This window comes from Bubalus kerabau, chromosome 7, assembly GCF_029407905.1.
Source record: "Bubalus kerabau isolate K-KA32 ecotype Philippines breed swamp buffalo chromosome 7, PCC_UOA_SB_1v2, whole genome shotgun sequence".
NCBI classification, from domain to species: Eukaryota; Metazoa; Chordata; class Mammalia; order Artiodactyla; family Bovidae; genus Bubalus; species Bubalus kerabau.
Window position 1 is genome coordinate 91,759,123 of NC_073630.1, and position 19,590 is coordinate 91,778,712.

Sequence of the window (19,590 nt, forward strand, 5' to 3'; positions counted from 1 at the left end):
TATCACTTATATGGGGAATTTAAAAAATACAAATGAATGTTATGGTTACCAAACAAACTTACAGCTACCAAAGGGGAAAGGGAGAGTGGAGGGATAAATTAGGAATATAGGATTAAGGATTAACAGATACAAACTACTATACACAAAATAGATAAACAACAATATATTAACAGTTCCCTGTGTTACAGCACAGGGAACTATATTTAGTAGTTTTGTAATAACCTATGATGAAAAAGAATATATATATCCAGATTCTTTTGGACCATAGGTTATTATATATATGTCTGAATCACTTTGTTGTACATCTGAAACTAACACAATATTGTAAATCAACTACAAAGCTAAGAGAGAAAGCATGGTGTGCTTTGTCGCTCAGTCATGTCTAACTCTTTGTGACCCTGTGGACTGGCACCTCTGTCCATGGGGATTCTCCAGGCAAGAAGAATACTGGAGTGGGTTGCCTTGCCCTTCTCCAAGGAATCTTCTCAACCCAGAGATCGAACTCAGGTCTCCCACACTGCAGGTGAATTCTTCACCATCTGAGCAACCAGGGAAGCCCAAGAATTCATATATGAAAGAAAATATATATATATATATTTATACAAATAGGAAGTGCTGGATGATTTTATATAGTTATCATAGCCCTGAAGTATTTTTTTGAAAAATTCTACATAAGAATTACAACATTAAATATTAACCAACTCATTTAAAGCCCTGAGGATTCTGCATGACTGTTACCAGAAGTGGAGTCCGGTTGCTTGCCACTCAAAAGCCAATAAAGTGGCCAGAATTGGTGGAAAAGGGAAATTTGCTTTATTTTGTATGCTGGCAAATGTGGGGAGGCGGTGAGGGCAGACACCTATCCTCCTCACCCTCACGATCAGGATTTGTTTCATTTCCTTGAGGCTAATTCTCGGAACCATGGCAGCTTATGATTCTTGGCTATAATCTGGTCATTATGTAGTTAACTTCTTCTTCTTGAGGTTTCAGTATCTATAAGACAGCCTACAGGCATGGATTAGAATATTACCTATAGCCCTTGACAAGGAACTAAAAATCCTTGACTATGCTAAATGACTATATTACTTGGTCTCCTTAGACTATTTTCCTTTGTTTCTGCACTTTCCTATTTCTCTAATTAAACTTCTTTGGCTAAAGTTTTTCCTAGACAAAAGGCAGACAGAGGACATGGGGAATGAGGACCATAGCACAGGGTCCTGCTCCATTTCATGACCACTTATATTTAAAATAATATTAAGTACCCCTGGAGAAGGGCATGGCAACCCATGCCAGTATTCTTGCCTGGAGAATTCCAAGGACAGAGGAGCCTGGCGGGATACAGTCCATGGGATCACAAAGAGTCAGACACGACTGATTGACTAACACTTCCGCTTTTTTTTCCATATTTATTTTATGATAATGTTGATGATGTGCCAGCTGCTACTGTTAAGCACTTTATCTCATTTAATTCTTGAAAGAATCCAATGAGGAAAACACGGTTTTTCCCCATTTCATGTGCTGAAACTGAGGCACAGAGCTAAGGAAACTGTCTAAAGTGGAGCCTGTATTCACACAGGTAGCCTAGATCCAAAGCCTGTATTTTTTTTTAACGTATTTTCCCCACTTCATTTCCTATTATCTCATACTTTATGAAAACATAATATTCAACTGAAAATAACTACATTTCCTATACTGATTACTCATAATTTTGGCAAAGTTAATGTTATTATACAGGAAGGAGCAAAAGGGTATGTTTCTCCTGTGAATTAAAAGAAGGCTTCAGTAGCATTTCTCCCTGAGCAGTATCCAAAGCATAGCAAAAACACCTGTCTAGGAAAGCACTTCATTTCCTAGGCTGTACTATAAATACTTGAAAGCCATTTAATAAAATAAAATAAACTGTTCCTCAAAATTGTCCTGACTTCTTAACTTCCCAGTGATGACCTCTTTTTCCTGGGCTCCTAGAAGAAAGAAATTCTGGCCAAACTTTTTTTTAAGTTCCTTTTATGTTCAAGATGATGGAAAATCACTATGAGCTCACAGGGACAACCGATTGCCTTAGAAAATCTTACTGACAGAATGACAGGGCCCCAACAAGGGCACGCATCTTTGTCCTGCTGTAATCTCTGCTCATTGGACCACATCTGTGGTACCGTGTTCAGTTTTGGTGCTGCCATTTAAATGGGACATTAGAAATGTAGGGTCGGGGTAATTAACGGGGAAGAAAATGCTTCTCTCAACAGCACTTTTCACTTCTAAAATATGAAATAGTCCATGGTTATTTATTATGTGCATACTATCCTTCTCAGTTGATGAAATGGGTGTTGGTCAAGCTAGGCTCCAGGTTTGAGGGGTGGAGAAGAAGGGAAGGAAAAGGAGGGTATTTCCAGCAGAAGACATGACATTTCCAAAGGCCCACACTGAAGAGCAAGCTTGGCAGTCTGGGAACTGAAAGTTCTGTGCAGCTGGAGTGGAGACAGTGAAAGAGACTGGTAATAGAATAAACCATCTGGGAAAGAGAGGGTCAGATCTCCAAGCCCTTGTGAGTCAGGACAAGAAGACGCTGAGCAGGGATCATTGGGAGTGGGTGGAGAGGCGGAGGAGTAATGAGAAGCCACTGAAATGTTTAAAGAAGGGGCCAAGTGTCTGTGACTACAGTTTGGATAGAGAACTATAGTTGTACCAACTGAAATTGTCAATATTCCACTATCCTGGACCCATATAGATGGCAATTCCCTCTGGTTCAATCTCATCAAAATCTTCCTAAGAGGAAGCAGGACTAGAGACCAGGAAACAGTTAAACACTGCAGGTAAAAAAGATGAGGAAAAACCACACAGTGACTGAGAGGCTATGGTTACTGAAGCTGAGAAGCTGGGATGACATGTCAAGGTTATTATGGATGGGATCATTGTGCAGGAATAAGAATTAACTAGATGACCTAGTTAATTTGCATAGGAACCTGGAATGTTAAGTACATGAACCAAGGCAAACTGGAAGTAGTCAAACAGGAGATGGCAAGAGTGAACGTTGACATTCTAGGAATCAGCGAACTAAAATGGACTGGAATGGGTGAATTTAACTCAGATGACCATTATATCTACTACTGTGGGCAGGAATCTCTTAGAAGAACTGGAGTAGCCACCATGGTCAACAAAAGGTCTGAAATGCAGTACTTGGATGCAATCTCAAAAACGACAGAATGATCTCTGTTCATTTCCAAGGCAACCCATTCACTATCACAGTAATCCAAGTCTATGCCCCAACCAGTAATGCTGAAGAAGCTGAAGTTGAATGCTTCTATGAAGATCTACAAGACCTTTTAGAACTAACACCTAAAAAATATGTCCTCTTCATTATAGGGGACTGGAATGCAAAAGTAGGAAGTTAAGAAACACCTGGGATAACAGGCAAATGTGTCCTTGGAATACGGAATGAAGCAGGGCAAAGGCTAATAGAGTTTTGCCAAGAGAATGCACTGATCATAGCAAACACCCTCTTCCAACAACACAAGAGCAGACTCTACACATGGACATCCCAGATGGTCAATACCGAAATCAGACTGATTATATTCTTTGCAGCCAAAGATGGAGAAGCTCTATACAGTCAGCAAAAATAAGACCGGGAGCTGACTGTGGCTTAGATCATGAACCCCTTATTGCGAAATTCAGACTTAAATTGAAGAAAGTAAGGAAAACCACTAGACCAGTCAGGTATGATCTAAATCAAATCCCTTATGATTATACAGTAGAAGTGAGAAATAGATTTAAGGAACTAGATCTTATAGATAGAGTGCCTGATGAACTATGAACAGAGGTTCGTGACACTGTACAGGAGACAGGGATCAACACCATCCCCATGGAAAAGAAATGCAAAAAAGCAAAATGGCTGTCTGGGGAGGCCTTACAAATAGCTGTGAAAAGAAGAGAAGCAAAAAGCAAAGGAGAAAAGGAAAGATATAAGCATCTGAATGCAGAGTTCCAAAGAATAGTAAGGAGAGATAAGAAAGCCTTCCTCAGTGATCAATGCAAAGAAATAGAGGAAAACAGCAAAATGGGAAAGACTAGAGATCTCTTCAAGAAAATTAGAGATACCAAGGGAACATTTCACGCAAAGATGGGCTCGATAAAGGACAGAAATGGTATGGACCTAACAGAAGCAGAAGATATTAAGAAGAGGTGGCAAGAATACACAGAAGACCTGTACAAAAAAGATCTTCACGACCAAGATAATCACGATGGTGTGATCACTGACCTAGAACCAGACATCCTGGTATATGAAGTCAAGTGGGCCTTAGAAAGCATCACTATGAACAAGGCTAGTGGAGGTGATGGAATTCCAGTTGAGCTATTTCAAATCCTAAAAGATGATGCTGTGAAAGTGCTGCACTCAATATGCCAGCAAATTTGGAAAACTCAGCAGTGGCCACAGGACTGGAAAAGGTCAGTTTTCATTCCAATCCCAAAGAAAGGCAATGCTAAAGAACGCTCAAAGTACCACACAATTGCACTCATCTCACACGCTAGTAAAGTAATGCTCAAAATTCTCCAAGCCAGGTTTCAGTGATATGTGAACCGTGAACTTCCAGATGTTCAAGCTGGTTTTAGAAAAGGCAGAGGAACCAGAGATCAAATTGCCAACATCCGCTGGATCATAGAAAAAGCAAGAGAGTTCCAGAAAAACATCTATTTCTGCTTTATTGACTATGCCAAAGCCTTTGACTGTGTGGATCACAATAAACTGTGGAAAATTCTGAAAGAGATGGGAATACCAGACCACCTGACCTGCCTCTTGAGAAACCTATATGCAGGTCAGGAAGCAACAGTTAGAACTGGACATGGAACAACAGACTGGTTCCAAATAGGAAAAGGAGTTTGTCAAGGCTGTATATTGTCACCCTATATGCAGAGTACATCATGAGAAACGCTGGGCTGGAAGAAGCACAAGCTGGAATCAGGATTGCCAGGAGAAATATCAATAACCTCAGATACGTAGATGACACCACCCTTATGGCAGAAAGTGAAGAGGAACTAAAAAGCATCTTGATGAAAGTGAAAGAGGAGAGTGAAAAAGTTGGCTTAAAGCTCAACATTCAGAAAACTAAGATCATGGCATCTGGTCCCACCACTTCATGGGAAATAGATGGGGGAACAGTGGAAACAGTGTCAGACTTTATTTTTTGGGGCTCCAAAATCACTGCAGATGGTGACTGCAGCCATGAAATTAAAAGACGCTTACTCCTTGGAAGGAAAGTTATGACCAACCTAGACAGCATATTCAAAAGCAGAGACGTTACTTTGCCAACAAAGGTCCATCTAGTCAAGGCTACGGTTTTTCCAGTAGTCATGTATGGATGTGAGAGTTGGACTGTGAAGAAAGCTAAGCACTGAAGAATTGATGCTTTTAACTGTGGTGTTGGAGAAGACTCTTGAGAGTCCCTTGGACTGCAAGGAGATCCAACCAGTCCATCATAAAGGAGATCAGTCCTGGGTGTTCTTTGGAAGGAACGATGCTAAAGCTGAAACTCAAATACTTTGGCCACCTCATGAGAAGAGTTGACTCATTGGAAAAGACTCTGATGCTGGAAGGGATTGGGGGCAGGAGGAGAAGGGAACGACAGAGGATGAGATGGCTGGATGGCATCACCGACTTGATGGACATGAGTCTGAGTGAACTCTGGGAGTTGGTGATGGACAGGGAGGCCTGGAGTGCTGCGATTCATGGGGTTGCAAAGAGTCGGACATGACTGAGCGACTGAACTGAACTGAGATTACCTCAAATCTCAGTTTAAGAGTTTGAAGGGATCTTAGGAAACATGACAACCAACTCTAAACATCCAACCCCACCCTATTTTTGCAATTAGAAAAATGATGTATTTTCACTCAAAAAATTGATTATGAGTATATCCCAGGTGTCAATACCTATGCGGACCACAGTGAGTATAAAGATGCTTCAAGGAGCTTAAGACCTAGTATGTCCATCTGGAGGGTGGTTAGAAGCAGAACAGAAAAGCAAGCTCCTTAAATCTCACTGCCAGAGGCAAATGAGGACCAGAACTCATATTTTCCCTGACTCCTAGAGACAAAAACACTTTGCACCATACTCGATTGCTCAGGACTCCTAGGCTTCACCTGATATGGGCAGCTAGAGGCAGGTCTCAGCCTCACCATGCTATATAGGAGCCAGAGAGGCAGCACGGATAGGACAGAGTTAAATGGCAAGCAGTTCTAACTGAACCCAGTCCTGTTCCCTCCCTTAACTCTCCTTACTATGGTGGATTCTGTGCTCCATGAGTTCAGGGCTTTTATGTCATTAAATCTGTTTACCCAAGTATTGCTTGATCTATCACTACCCTACTCCACCAATTTCTTCTTGGCCTCATGCACGTCAAAAAAAATTCCACCTCCGTAACCCAAAGTAGTGGGAAAATTGTATGCTTATACCATAACATTGTAACTGAAAATTCACTGTATCTGAATATCCAAATTACCCTTATATTTTTGTCTCTGCATGCTCTGAAATCAAACACTGGGATAAGGTGATAGCTAAGTTTAATTTTCTAATTAAAAATTACTAATTTTTAAGTCACTAATTTTCTCTAAGAATAGCTCTAGAGTGAGGAAAGTGAGAAAGAGGGGTCAAAGAATTTAAATTCTTCCATTGACTTACTTGCCTAAACATTATTTATTTTTTCACTTGATTTAACTCTACAATATTTAAAAGATAAATGGAAGCAGCTAGCTTTATGTCTAACAGAAACTAGAAAGGAAATTTCAAAGCATTCTGTCTTCAAGAAAATTATGCCTAAAACATTCTACTTCTATCCTACATATATTTTGCAATAGAAGTATTAGTTCTAATCTCCTATCCTTCTTCCTGAGCTTCCCCAGTGGCTCAGATGGTAAAGAATTTGCCTACAATGCAAGAGACCTGGGTTTGATCCCTGGGTTGGCAAGATATGCTGGAGGAGGGCATGGTTACCCACTCCAGTATTCTTGCCTGTTGAATCCCATAGACAGAGGAGCCTGGGGGGCTACAGTGCATGGGGTCCAAAAGAGTCAGACAACTAACATTTAGTCTTCTTCCTAATGACTCGGAGTTTTTAGATTAATTTTTAGATAGGAATTGGAGCCTTTTATAAGATACAATCTTTTTTTTTTATTTTATTTTTAAACTTTACATAACTGTATCTCTATAAGATACAATCTTTATAAGTCGAGCAGCAGAATAAACAGGTGAACATGAAATAAAATGATCACCACTTCTCTCAGGTGAATAAATTTTCCTCTTTGTTATTTCAATTTTCTTCAAATATACAAGCAATACATGAATGCATGATTCCATTTTTTAAAAATTGAACAGTTTTGCTGCTGTATCTATGGGTCTGTTTCATCCCCAGGAACTGTACCTGCTCAGATATCCGGGGCTCAGCGTCAACCGATTCTTAATTTGAAGAGAATTCTGTTCTTCCACAACATGAGGAATTATCAGGGACTGAACTGTCCCCCTCAAATTCTTGTGCTGAAGTCCTAACCCCTACGTCTTCAGAATGTGACTAGAGAATCCTTAAGGAGATAATTAAGTAAAAGTGAGATCACTAGCATGAGACCTAATCCAGTATGATCAGCATCCTTGTAAGACAAGTAGATGTGGACAGAGACACACAGGCAAAGAAGACCGTGTGAAGACGGCCATCCGCAAGCCAAGGAGGGCCATCTCAGAAGAAACCAGCCCTACTGATGCCTTGACCTCAGACTCTAGGCTCTGGATCTATGAGAAGATAAACTTCTGCTGTTTAAGCCTCCTCATCCGGGGTGCTTAGTTGTGGCAGCCCAAGCAAATTAACAGAGGAGCAAACCAGAATCTACAGGAGGACATGTCTCATTTGAAAATGTCTACTTCATATTATGTTACAGTGGTTAACACTGGAAAACAATGGCAGAAAAACCTCTAAAGCCTGGCCAAATCCAGGCGGCAGGTAGCACTGTGTTAGTGAATGCTGAAGGACAGATGGTCCACTACTTACACTGACTTAAGATTTTTCAGGTTTATGATGGGTAAAAGCAGTTCTGATTCAGCAGAAACCATACTTTGAATTTTGAATTTTGCTCTTTCTCTAGGCTAGCAGTAGACAGTACAGTCCTCTCCAGTGATGCTGGCTTCCAATCAGCCACGTGATCACAAGAGCAAACAACTGATAACACTTACAACTACTCTGTGCCAGATAACGATCCTGTTTTTCACTTTCAGTACAGTCTTCAGTACATTATAGGAGATATTCAGCACTTTATGATAAAAGAGGCTTTGTGTTGGATGATTCAACTGTAGACTAAGTGTTCTGAGCACATTTAAGGTGGGCTATGCTAAGCAGTGGTGTTCCATAGGTTAGGTGTATTAAATGCATTTTTATTTGTGAGATTTTCAATTTACAGTGGATTTATTGGGATGTGAGCCCATCATAGGATAGGGAAAATCTGTGCTAATGTGTAATATTTATTGAGCATTCACAGTTGGCTGGACCCAAGGAGAAGGGTCTTGTCTACATGACCTCTTTGAGTCTTTACCACATTCCTGTGAGGTGGGGGCTATTATTATCTCCATCTTATAAGTGAGGAAACCGAGACAAAGAGGTTAAGCGACATCTGTGTGATTCAGAGCCAGTCTTCCTCCAGGTTTGTCCATGTTTTTGCTTCGCCAGCCCTGGGAGATCAAGGTTGGGGAAGGGGTGGTTATCTGATCTATGATGGCTATTGGTTAAAAGATATTGGAACTTGCTATCTTACATCATGTTTTTGGTTCCACCTCCAGAGTGAAGCTATCAAATGTGTTGAGTGTGGTGAAGATGTTGCTAGTCAATAATAATAATCGCTCGTATTACAGAGCACTTAGTGTGAGCTCTGATCTGAGCTTTGAAACTGTCTATGTGACTCTCACAGCATCCTAAGAGGTTTTGCCAGCGTCTCCCCACAGCCCACCTCCAAGTGATGGGCTCTGGCACTTGCACCCTTCACCACCAGCTGCCTGCCTCCCCCATAAGCCCAGTACTTGCCCAGGATCTGCATCTGTCATGGGGAAAGGAAAAAGGGTGGCTGATGTTCAAATTTTAAAATAGAAGAAATTTTGTTCTTTTTCCCCTTATTACAAAAACATTTTATGATAATTGTAAAAAAAAATGTTGAAACCAGAGCAAAAAGAAATAAATCATCCACAGTTCCACCCCCTAAAACAAATTTAACAGTAAAAAAGCATGCAAAAGTCTTCGCTCATCATCCCATCTTCCAATTACTGTCCCATCCCCAAAAGAAATACTGTTTGTGTTATCGCTGTCACCAGCTTTGTCATGAAAAGTCAAGAGCTAAATCTTGCTACCCTCAAACATAGCATTTTGACATATCATGACAAGATACACAATCAATGATTTCCATATACATAATATATAAATAAACTCAGAACCAGGGAAATGTAACAAAGATGTAAAGATCATTTATCTCTCAAAACAATAAAATAGCACATACTTATTTTAAGAAATATGTAATAGCGGCTGGATTAATGAAATAGTAATTCAGGGTAAGAAACAGAGTTAAAAATTAAGAAGATCAACTCATCAGCTTTGACACATGACGAGTTAAAAGTATCAAGGACAGCATGTGAAAGTGAAAGTGAAGTCAGTAATCCATGACTTAATTTTTGGAATTTTTTTTCTTTATTAAAGAACTGCAGTTGAAATCAAGCTATTTTCATGCAAAGAACAGTACTAAATTAAAAGCAAACAGTCTAAACAGTCCATATCTGGATGTAAATACTAGCTTGCCCTCTTTTTTTTTAACACTGATTTTCCCACAGGAAGGAACAGATTAGAGGGTGGATTACTTCAAGCACTATAAAGGTCTCTAGACTGACCCCACTCTTCGAGGGAACTCTTTCAGAGGAATAATGCTAAAAAGAACAGTGAAAGCCCAAGAAAACCCACAACTGAGCCCTTCAGAAGGCCCTCATTCACCAGTCCCCATTGACTGCTCTGGCCTCTCTGAGGGAATTCAAAATAATTCACTGCCCACCATAATACTGAATTCACAACAGAGAGGAAAAAAGGTGATGGAGCTACTTTGCATCTGTTTAATTTTTTTACAGAAATGTTAAGGGGGTTAATCTTCTACAAGCCCAGTCATGTGCTTTCACAAAGAGCCAAGAAAGGAGTCGCAAAGCCTGCCATGATTCAAAGGGAGGCTCTTTGTGTCTTCTTTTCTGCACCACGTCTGACAAAGAGGCTGCCTGAGTTCTTCGGCTTCGGGCTCTTTCCTGAATTCTGAAGTCAGTGAAGCAACAATGATGTCATTGCTTCTGAAGACCACTGTTGGTTGAGATAATGAAGATCTTTTCATCCAAGCATTATCATTTTCATGGCACACATTTCCTGTATTTCTTCAAATACAAATGTATCCTATGTGTTGGAAGGGGTGCCATATCTTTATTTATCTTCTGCATTATTGAAAAGGAAGCATACAGCAATACGTTTCCCTCCCACTGAAACATATCATTTTTATCTTTAGCCAGAAGGTACTACTGGACTAGAGTACATTTAAAAGGGCAAAAAAGATTACATTTTTTTACTGAGGGATAGGTATATTATTCAATTAATATTCTCATACTAAAAGTGCAAAGTGTTAGGCAACATAGTCATTTTATAAGGAAGATCCACTTCTCACCCTGTTAGCTCTCAATATATGTATAAAAATAGCTTGGAAGAGCATATCGAGTTACTCAAAGAGAATTAAAACAGTTTGAGAACAGTTTCCACACCACCAATTTTAAAATAATGGACCCTAACGAAAATCCTTTGCAAGGTATGAAACCTCTCTGGGAGAGAAGGGACAACACAAATATGAATACAGAAATATATATTATGAATATAGAAAATAAATTCAAGAAGCTGTTAGACCTATTGATGTCCTTGCAGATTAAGAATGTCTTCTTTATCAGAGTACAATTTCTTTAGAAAAAAATTCTGTTCAGATATTTCTTGGAAGTATCTGGAGAACAATGACTTTTTTAAGAGACTGAACATTTTCTCAAAGTATATTCTACTTTCCCCCTCTGATATGTGTTAATGGTAGGCCCTATCTCAATCACATACAATGCCAGTTAAGAAAAAACTGACCTCCCTTAAATTATTATACATAAGAAACTTGAAGCTTTTAATCTTTAAAATTCAAATAAAATTTTAATCTTTCTTCTCAAGAGTTTGTTGGATGAGATTAGATGAAAATAAGAGGTAATATATGAATTAAAACAGTCAAACCATGTGTGCTAGAAGCTGAAGTTAATTATCTCATTTCATTGAGTCTCATATATGAGATAAAAATTATCTACCTTTCAGATTCTACAAAACTGAAGGCAGACATTTATTCTCTTCTCAAAAAGATGGTCTAGTGGTTAAACCTGATATAAAGACACATTCCAACATCTTAAAAGAAAGAGATATGTGGTCTATCATATCTAAGGACAAACAAGAAAGTAGAGTGGGGGAAAATGTATGTTTATGGAATTCAGAGTTCAGTAAAGTTCAAAGTAAACAGTGTACAGGAGGAAATGGGTGTCACTAATGAACAGTAAAAGAGAAAAAATAGGTAAATAGATTCTAGGTGCTGCCTGAGGACAATGCTAAAATGGTTATATTCTATCCAATAAGGAATGGGGAAAGAAAATTACCTAAAAATTAAAAGGTTTAGACTACATACTGATATTATAAGTATTTCAGTTCAGAAAGGTTACTAAATTTTCCATCAAAAGCAGCTATCTCCAAAGCAGGATACCAGTGTACTTACATTACAGAGATATATAAAAATATGTACTGGAATATGGAGAAAAAATAGAACTTCTATCAAAGTTATCTCTGTTATATTCTTTTTAATTTCTACCTCTGAGAACGTCATATATGTTACACATATTCTGTAATATATAAACTATAATAATACATTTGTGTCTATGCAAATACACACACTAACATGGCGTAGGTACATGATCCACAACATTTGGTAACATCTCAAAATGGACTAGAGTGACCTGGGTTTAGAATTGGAGAACAGTCAAGGGACTGCTGCAGTCCTCAAAACAGAAAACTATTAGGTTCTGAACAGAAGTAGAAAACTGGAGACTGAAGGGGCTATCTTGAGAGCTTTCTGGGTAGATAACTTGCCGGTCTTGCTGCCAACTAGATAAAGGATATGGAAATCAGAAGGATTAACTGGGTGGATACCAGTACCATTCACTAAGACTAAAATCTAATATGAGAATCAAGGAGCAGTTTAGGAACTGGTTGATGGTTAAAGACAAGTTCAATGTTGGCCATATTGAGTTAAAGGTCTTTGTGGGAAATCTAAGTGCAGGTGACTAAAAAGTTGTCGAATATACAGTCTTGGAGTTCAAGAGGATTGTAGATGATATACACGACCATGCAATTCTCCCAAAGATCACTAATGGTATAAGACATGAGAAAGAAGAAGGAGACTTGTGTGAAAAGGATGGGAAGAGGAAAGATTATAAAGGAAGGAGGCTTAAGAAAGAAATCCAAGTAAGACACTAGTCATGAAACCCAAAGGGGGAGTCTAAGGCCACAGGGAGGTAAAGAGGAGTAAAAATCAAAATGGAGCAGCATAGTTTATCAATAAAAAGTTGTATTATTTATTTTGAAAATAAATGAAATACCAGGAGCTGAAAAACAGATCTCAATAAATTAAGGAAAAAATTCATATTATAAGATGGTATATGGCAAAGGGTACAAATGAACTTTTAAGAACTATGAAATTTCAGGGGAAAAAAATAACACTTTCATTAAAAAATGACCTTCAAGCTGGATAATAAACACTAAATAGAGGTGACAAGAATATATTCCAAAAAAGAGTAATAACAAACAAGTGACACAATAAGGAAGCTTATTTAACTACATTAGATATTTCTTCCAAAGTTACATCTAGCTAGGCACAAAAATGTCTTTTTACTTCTAATAAAGATGAACATGTAACATTACTTTTGAAGCACACTGAGTTTGGGTGTGTTGTTGTTGTTCAGTCACTAAGTCACGTCCAACTATTTGTGACCCCATGGATTGCAGCAGGCCAGGTCTCCCTGTCTTTCATGGTCTCCCAGAGTTTGCTCAGATTCATGTCCGTTGAGTCAGTAATGCCATCTAACTATCTCATCCTCTGCTATCCCCTTCCCCTTTTGTGTTCAATCTTTTCCAGCATCAGGGTCTGTTTATAGTTATTCCACAATTAAAATTTTAAAGTTATTTTTCTGTATAATAATTTTAAAACTAAGCAATGCATGTAACAGAGAACTCTTATCTCTGCCCCATCCCTGAACACTCTGCTCAGAGACTGAGTAGGGGTCAGGGATAATATAAGACATTCTGTTGGGCATGTTACTTAAAAATTTTTAATGTTAACACAAAGCCAATTACTGGGAAGCCTTTGGGCTAAAACTGTACTAAAGAAAAAATATGTTTGCCAATCAATAGCAGCTAGGACACTGAATCAATCTGGTTGAATTAGTTATTACATAAAAAACCAACCAACCAAAAAAAAAAATCCTTGAGGTAACATGATTCATATATGTGTGTTTTCTACTTTTAGTTATTAATAATAATGTCAACATCACATCATCACCATCATGTCTTTACCTAAACCTTTGTCTTGGTTCCTTAGGATTGTCTTCCTTTTTTCCCAGTCATCACTTCCAGGCATCCTTCACTATCAGCCTGAAGTCCCTCAAGCACTTCAGCCTTCACTGGTATCTCTAAAGTCACTGAACATGCTTCCTAGATCAGTTATTAAAAAGCTAATTTTGTAACTGATTAGTTTAATTGCATTTTTTAAAATCAATCTTGATATGTATCTTTATCAGTCTTGGAAGTATGGGTTTCCCTGGTGGCTTGGATGGTAAATAATCTGCCTGCAATGCAGGAGATCCAGGTTCCATCCCTGGGTCTAGAAGATCCCCTGGAGAAAGGAATGGCCACCCATTCCAGTATTCTTGCCTGGAGAATTCCATGGACAAAGGAGCCTGGCAGGGGGTCATGGGGTCCCAAAGAATTGGACAGGACTGAGCAACTAACATTTACTTACTTATAGAAGTATATTATACTCTATGGGAAAGCATATGTTAAGTACCTATAATAAATACATGTTAGCCTAAAACTCACCATTAACAATTATACATTGTGTCTGTATACTCTGTGAAGGCATAAGCTGTAGACACGTATTCTATCTCTGATAAATACTTTAGTTTTCTAATGAACTAGCTGAAAAAATGTGAGCTTTCCCCCCTTTCTCTGTGAGATAGGAAATAGTAAAGATTGTTTAAAAGGAAATAGTAAAGATTGTTTAAAAGATACATGTTAGGGGTAACAAGATGGCGACTGAGACGGTGGAGCTTCATAAGCTGAAGCTTGCTGAACTAAAGCAGGAGTGTCTTGCTCGTGGTTTGGAGACCAAGGGAATAAAACAAGATCTCATCAACAGGCTCCAGGCATATCTTGAAGAGCATGCTGAAGAGGAGGCAAATGAAGAAGATGTACTGGGAGATGAAACAGAGGAAGAAGAACCAAAGCCCTTAGAACTGCCTGTCAAAGAGGAAGAACCTCCTGAAAAAACTGTTGATGTGGCAGCAGAGAAAAAAGTGGTAAAAATTACATCTGAAATACCACAGACTGAGAGGATGCAGAAGAGAGCTGAACGATTCAATGTACCTGTCAGTTTGGAGAGTAAGAAAGCTGCCCGGGCAGCTAGATTTGGGATTTCTCCAGTTCCATCAAAAGGCCTGTCGTCTGACACCAAGCCTATGGTTAACCTGGATAAGCTAAAAGAAAGAGCTCAAAGGTTTGGTTTGAATGTCTCTTCAATCTCCAGAAAGTCGGAGGATGACGAAAAGCTGAAAAAGAGGAAGGAGCGATTTGGGATTGTCACAAGTTCAGCTGGAACAGGAACCACAGAGGATACAGAGGCAAAGAAGAGGAAAAGAGCAGAGCGCTTTGGAATTGCCTGATGAAAAGTTTTTGATGCTTTCTGTTCTCCAGTGGTTTCCACCTCTTTGACTCTTCCTGGTCACATATATACCTAAATGCACAGTTATGTGCCTAGGTCCTGCCTTGCAATGAGGGAGCATGTACCCTGGGTACATCTGTGAACTCCAGCAGCAGTTTGACTAATTGCAGTTCCAACTTTAAGGGTTTTGTTGTTGTGTTGTTTTTTAATTATTATTTTGCTTGTTAATAAAAAAAAAAATAGAAAAAAAAAAAAAAAAAAAGATACATGTTAGTACTCTTGTATCAAAAAAAGTCACTGCTTAGATTTTCAGATTTCTTTAGTGTTCTAAAGACCCAGTGTGAAGATCTAATTTTAAAACTGGCTCACGAGATCATATTCAAATGCTTGAGTCTGTTTTTACAGGATATCCTTGGCTAACTTTACTCTAAGAAATTTAACACAGTTGGACTGTATTCCTTTGGCTATGAAATACCTTTCACAGGAATGGCCATTAAGGTGGGGTTAAAGTATGTGTGCAAAGGGGTGGAACAGAGAATGTGTGTGATCCCATCTTAATGCAACATGTTCTTATATCAAAATATGTTTTCTAAAATAACCACTTATATTTTGTCTTTATTCGTGAAAATATAAGGGGTATTCTCAATGGATTAAATACTGAGCACTTACAGTCCTCCCCCCCCCCATTAGTTTTTCTGCTGTCTATCACATTTAAGTTGTTCTTTTTAAGCTATAGTTACTGGAACTGGGGACCGAAGGTAAGGGACTGCCTTCACGACTGTTCTTATTAATTTTTCCTTTGTTATTGCCAAGAACTGAAGAAGACTAAAACAGATGACCTCCCTATTTGTACTGAAGGATGGTTGGACATGGTACCTCTGTCACTTTCAACACCATTATTCTATCTCTGGACCAAAAGTTAGAAAAATCTGCAAAAGTAAGTAACTGGGCTTCTGAGGACTATATTTATGCTACTGTTCTCTAATATGCATAAAAGTCACTTCTTGTTTTAATCATATCAGAAAGAAAACATCAGGACTCTATATTCATAAGGAGAATAAATTTGATATCTTCTTCTGATCACAAGTATTATAGAATTTGAGATAAAATTCCATATTTTCAGATATTAGTTAGAAAAAGAAAACAACTATCAAGCAAGAGTTAAGATTCCAAATTTATATATATAGACACTGGAAAACTGAAAATTCCAAGGTTCTCCTGGTGACTCAGGATGTCCAAACTGTATCTGTGATTCATTTTAGATTACAAGTCATGAGGTAAGGTATGCTTGGGTTATAAAGATAATATTTATTTTTTCTGACATCAATTCCACTTTAATCCTGGGTTTTTTGTTTTTGTTTTGTTTTTTTTTTTGCTATTTTGTACTTGACATCTTATTATTCTTCATCCCAAATTACATGTATATAGTCAGAGGAGACAGGATTCTAACAAAAGCCCTTTCAACAACCCTTTGATATATATGGTTTTTGCAACTACAACAATGTGAACCCCAGAAGTAGAGTAATCTGTGACATGGCAATGATATTTTAAAAATATATTATTCTTCTCTGCCTTCATGCATAGATAACTTGCTAATGACCCCCAAACTCTAGCTGGAAGACTGGGAAGGGAAAGGAAAGTGGCTGTTAGACACTAGGATTGTTTCACCAAGAATATAAAGAGACTTGATATTCAACTTCTGCAGTTCAAATAAGGTTTTTCAAAATAAAGAGATCTGTAGGTTAAAAAAGAATTAATTTTCTAATTCTTCATAGCTCTCATGTAACATATCAATGCTAGGCCTGGAGACCACAATACAGAGGGTTCTTTTGTTTTGTTTTTATGTTTTCCTCCTATGAGAGAAAGTCCTGGTCATCATTAGTCTTAATCATGAGGCTAGAGTAGTGAGGAAAAAATATTTAATTAGAGGAATAAAAAGGCAAGCTTGGCCCTTCTGATTCTGGACTGCTTATGGAGAGGATACAGTGATTCTGATTTCTTCCCAGTTCCCTTCAAGGCAAAATCTCAAAAGAAGGGGCACAGCACTAAAACACACAGATCACTGAGGACTTCCAAGGGCCAAAGCCTGTTTTCCCGCTCTACTCTAGGGACACCAGAAGAAGAACACTTAACTTCCTAGCACATAGATCCAGTTGTAGCCAAGGAAGCCATGACACCCCTTGGTTCCTATGCTGTAAGAATGCCATCACCAACTCGATGGACATGAGTTTGAGCAAGCCCTGGGAGTTGGTGACGGACAGGGAAGCTTGGCATGCCATAGTCTGTGGGTTGCAAAAAGTCAGACACAACTGAGCAACTGAACTGAACTGAAAAATAGCACAATCTGAGTTTCCTGTCATAAAGGACTGCTGAACCACCATGATGTGCTCCCATACAGAAGCTGTGGGCAGATCACATGGGCTGGGGAAACATTAGTCCTAGTCAGAGCTGAGGGTGGGTGGTCTGCTGCATCCCTGAGAGCAGATGGAGTCCGATTGAGAAAGCCCAACATTGAATGCCAGTAGGTCTCACAGTGGCCAGGCAGACCAGGAATATCAGTCCAGTGAGGCCCACTCAGCCAGCCAAAGCAGACCACATACCAGTTAACATCTAAAACTTCTGTACAAAATCAAAACGTGATGCATTCTGCATTTGGAATATCTCTGCTTTCCTTTTTCTTCTTTTCCCTCCAATATGTGCTACAAAGTCACCATTCTATTAATAAAAGGAAGGTCCAATTTCATAATTCCTACTACTTAAACTCTTGGCTTCCCAGTTCCTTAATTTCTATTCAGAATACAAAGCTTGAATTTAATTCAGATTATTTGAGTTACTTTATCAAAGTTGTCATAAGGTCACAAGAGGAGAAATAGAGTGGAGTGAGGTGCTACTGGATGCTATGAGTTGACCTCTGAGTCTTATTATAACTGGGCCTTATAACTAGGAAAAATCCAAAAAAGTTGGGACTTTACTTAAGAATAAAAATCTGGGTGGTTAATATAATAATGATTTTGTCCAACATCAAAGCTTATAGATCTCAAGTCTACAAAAATAATTCCTATGTATATCTTGAAAGATCATTAATAATTTGTAGAAGTCTGAAATAACAGGATGTTAGAATATGTCTTCCATAAATTTAAGTGGAAGAGAACTAGGGAGTGACAGTGTTTTTAAAATGCCTAGAGGAACTCAAATGATAGCAACCCCTATAACAACTACAAATACTTCCTCTGACTTTTCAAATGTTGGATCATCACAGATAAGAGAAAGGTGTTGAAGAGACAAAATCAATGTATCTAACTTGATTAAATTAATTGTACCCCCTTTAAACATAAATTGGAAGATGCGTCTACTACACCTCGTGCTGATTTCCTCTGGACTTCCTACTGGATTCAAAAGCCAACCCCAGCATCACAGAATGAGAAGGGGCAATGTTTATTTGCATAAAATTCCTATATTGCCTTTATCTGCATACATCATCCAAAACGGGGAATGGAGATATTTAAAAGCTGTCCTAATATCTTAATTTCTTGCTACCTAAAGGCTGTTTAATGACATTTTACCAGTACAGAGCACAGGACATAAAAAGAGTCTGCTTTTATCACTCATTTGTCTCACCAAAAAGGGTTTAAACATTGCTTTTCTCCTCTGAGTATGCAAGGTAAGACCTGATAAAACTAAAAATGTGAAAACAAAACCTGCCATGCTGAAGCAGATGATTGAATTTAGAATGTAAAAAGGTTTAGTCCCACACAGACTTTATTCTTAACATTCAAAAACCACACATAAATCTATAAATCACACAAGAGATATAAGCCTTGAGTATTGGCTTATACTCAGGTAGCATCTAAAAAACACTTAAAGCCTATCCTTTGGACAAGAATATACACAAAATCTTAGGATGCTTGGTATTATTAATCAGAGTCCTGAAATAATGAACAAATAGCACAAAACCAAAAGAACAAGTTAATGTGGAACAGCAGATAAGTGGTTATAACAGTTGTGAAAGATGAGAAGAAAACCAAACAAATAGACAAAAAAAAATTTTTGAATCAATGTCTCTTATCAAAAATTTTGATAGTAATCCAGCAACTTTGAATTCTCAACACAAGTTGTGCATTTCCATATTCAATACCTTATTAGAAAAAATACAGACTTATATTTTGTGCACTTTAAGCCTGGTCTATATAAACACTCCTTTCATTGTACCTATTCATGAAGAGATAGAATAGGCCCAGTAAGACATGTTAATAAGGGAAATAAAGTATTATCTTTCATGTTTCACATCTGAAAGCTCCTTTAATCTTCACTCTGCTTCCTGATTACTTTATATAATAATTCAATCTTAAATTGCCTCCTTTTGTCAATAATTATTATAAATACCTAGATTATGAAATATAAAAAAAAAAACAACCTGAAAAGGAATCCCAAAAACGTCATTAGTATTTCTATGTGAAGCCAATGGGAGTAGCTTTGACAGATAGCTGACCCTTAAATTATATTATAGACTAAACTATGCAGCTGTGAAAATTTTATCATTTAACATCTACC

The 19,590-nt window shown here is 38.2% G+C and overlaps 2 protein-coding genes across 2 annotated transcripts in view; one reads left to right on the forward strand and one right to left on the reverse strand.

Moving 5' to 3' along the window:
• ADAMTS3 (ADAM metallopeptidase with thrombospondin type 1 motif 3) overlaps positions 1 to 19,590 on the reverse strand; it is a 278,590-nt gene that overhangs the window by 106,836 nt on the left and 152,164 nt on the right. The gene's annotated exons all lie outside the window — the stretch shown is intronic.
• Positions 14,394 to 15,301, forward strand: LOC129657964 (SAP domain-containing ribonucleoprotein). Its single transcript, XM_055588774.1, has one exon. It carries the CDS (start codon positions 14,408 to 14,410, stop codon positions 15,038 to 15,040), a length of 633 nt encoding a protein of 210 aa, XP_055444749.1. The 5' UTR covers positions 14,394 to 14,407; the 3' UTR covers positions 15,041 to 15,301.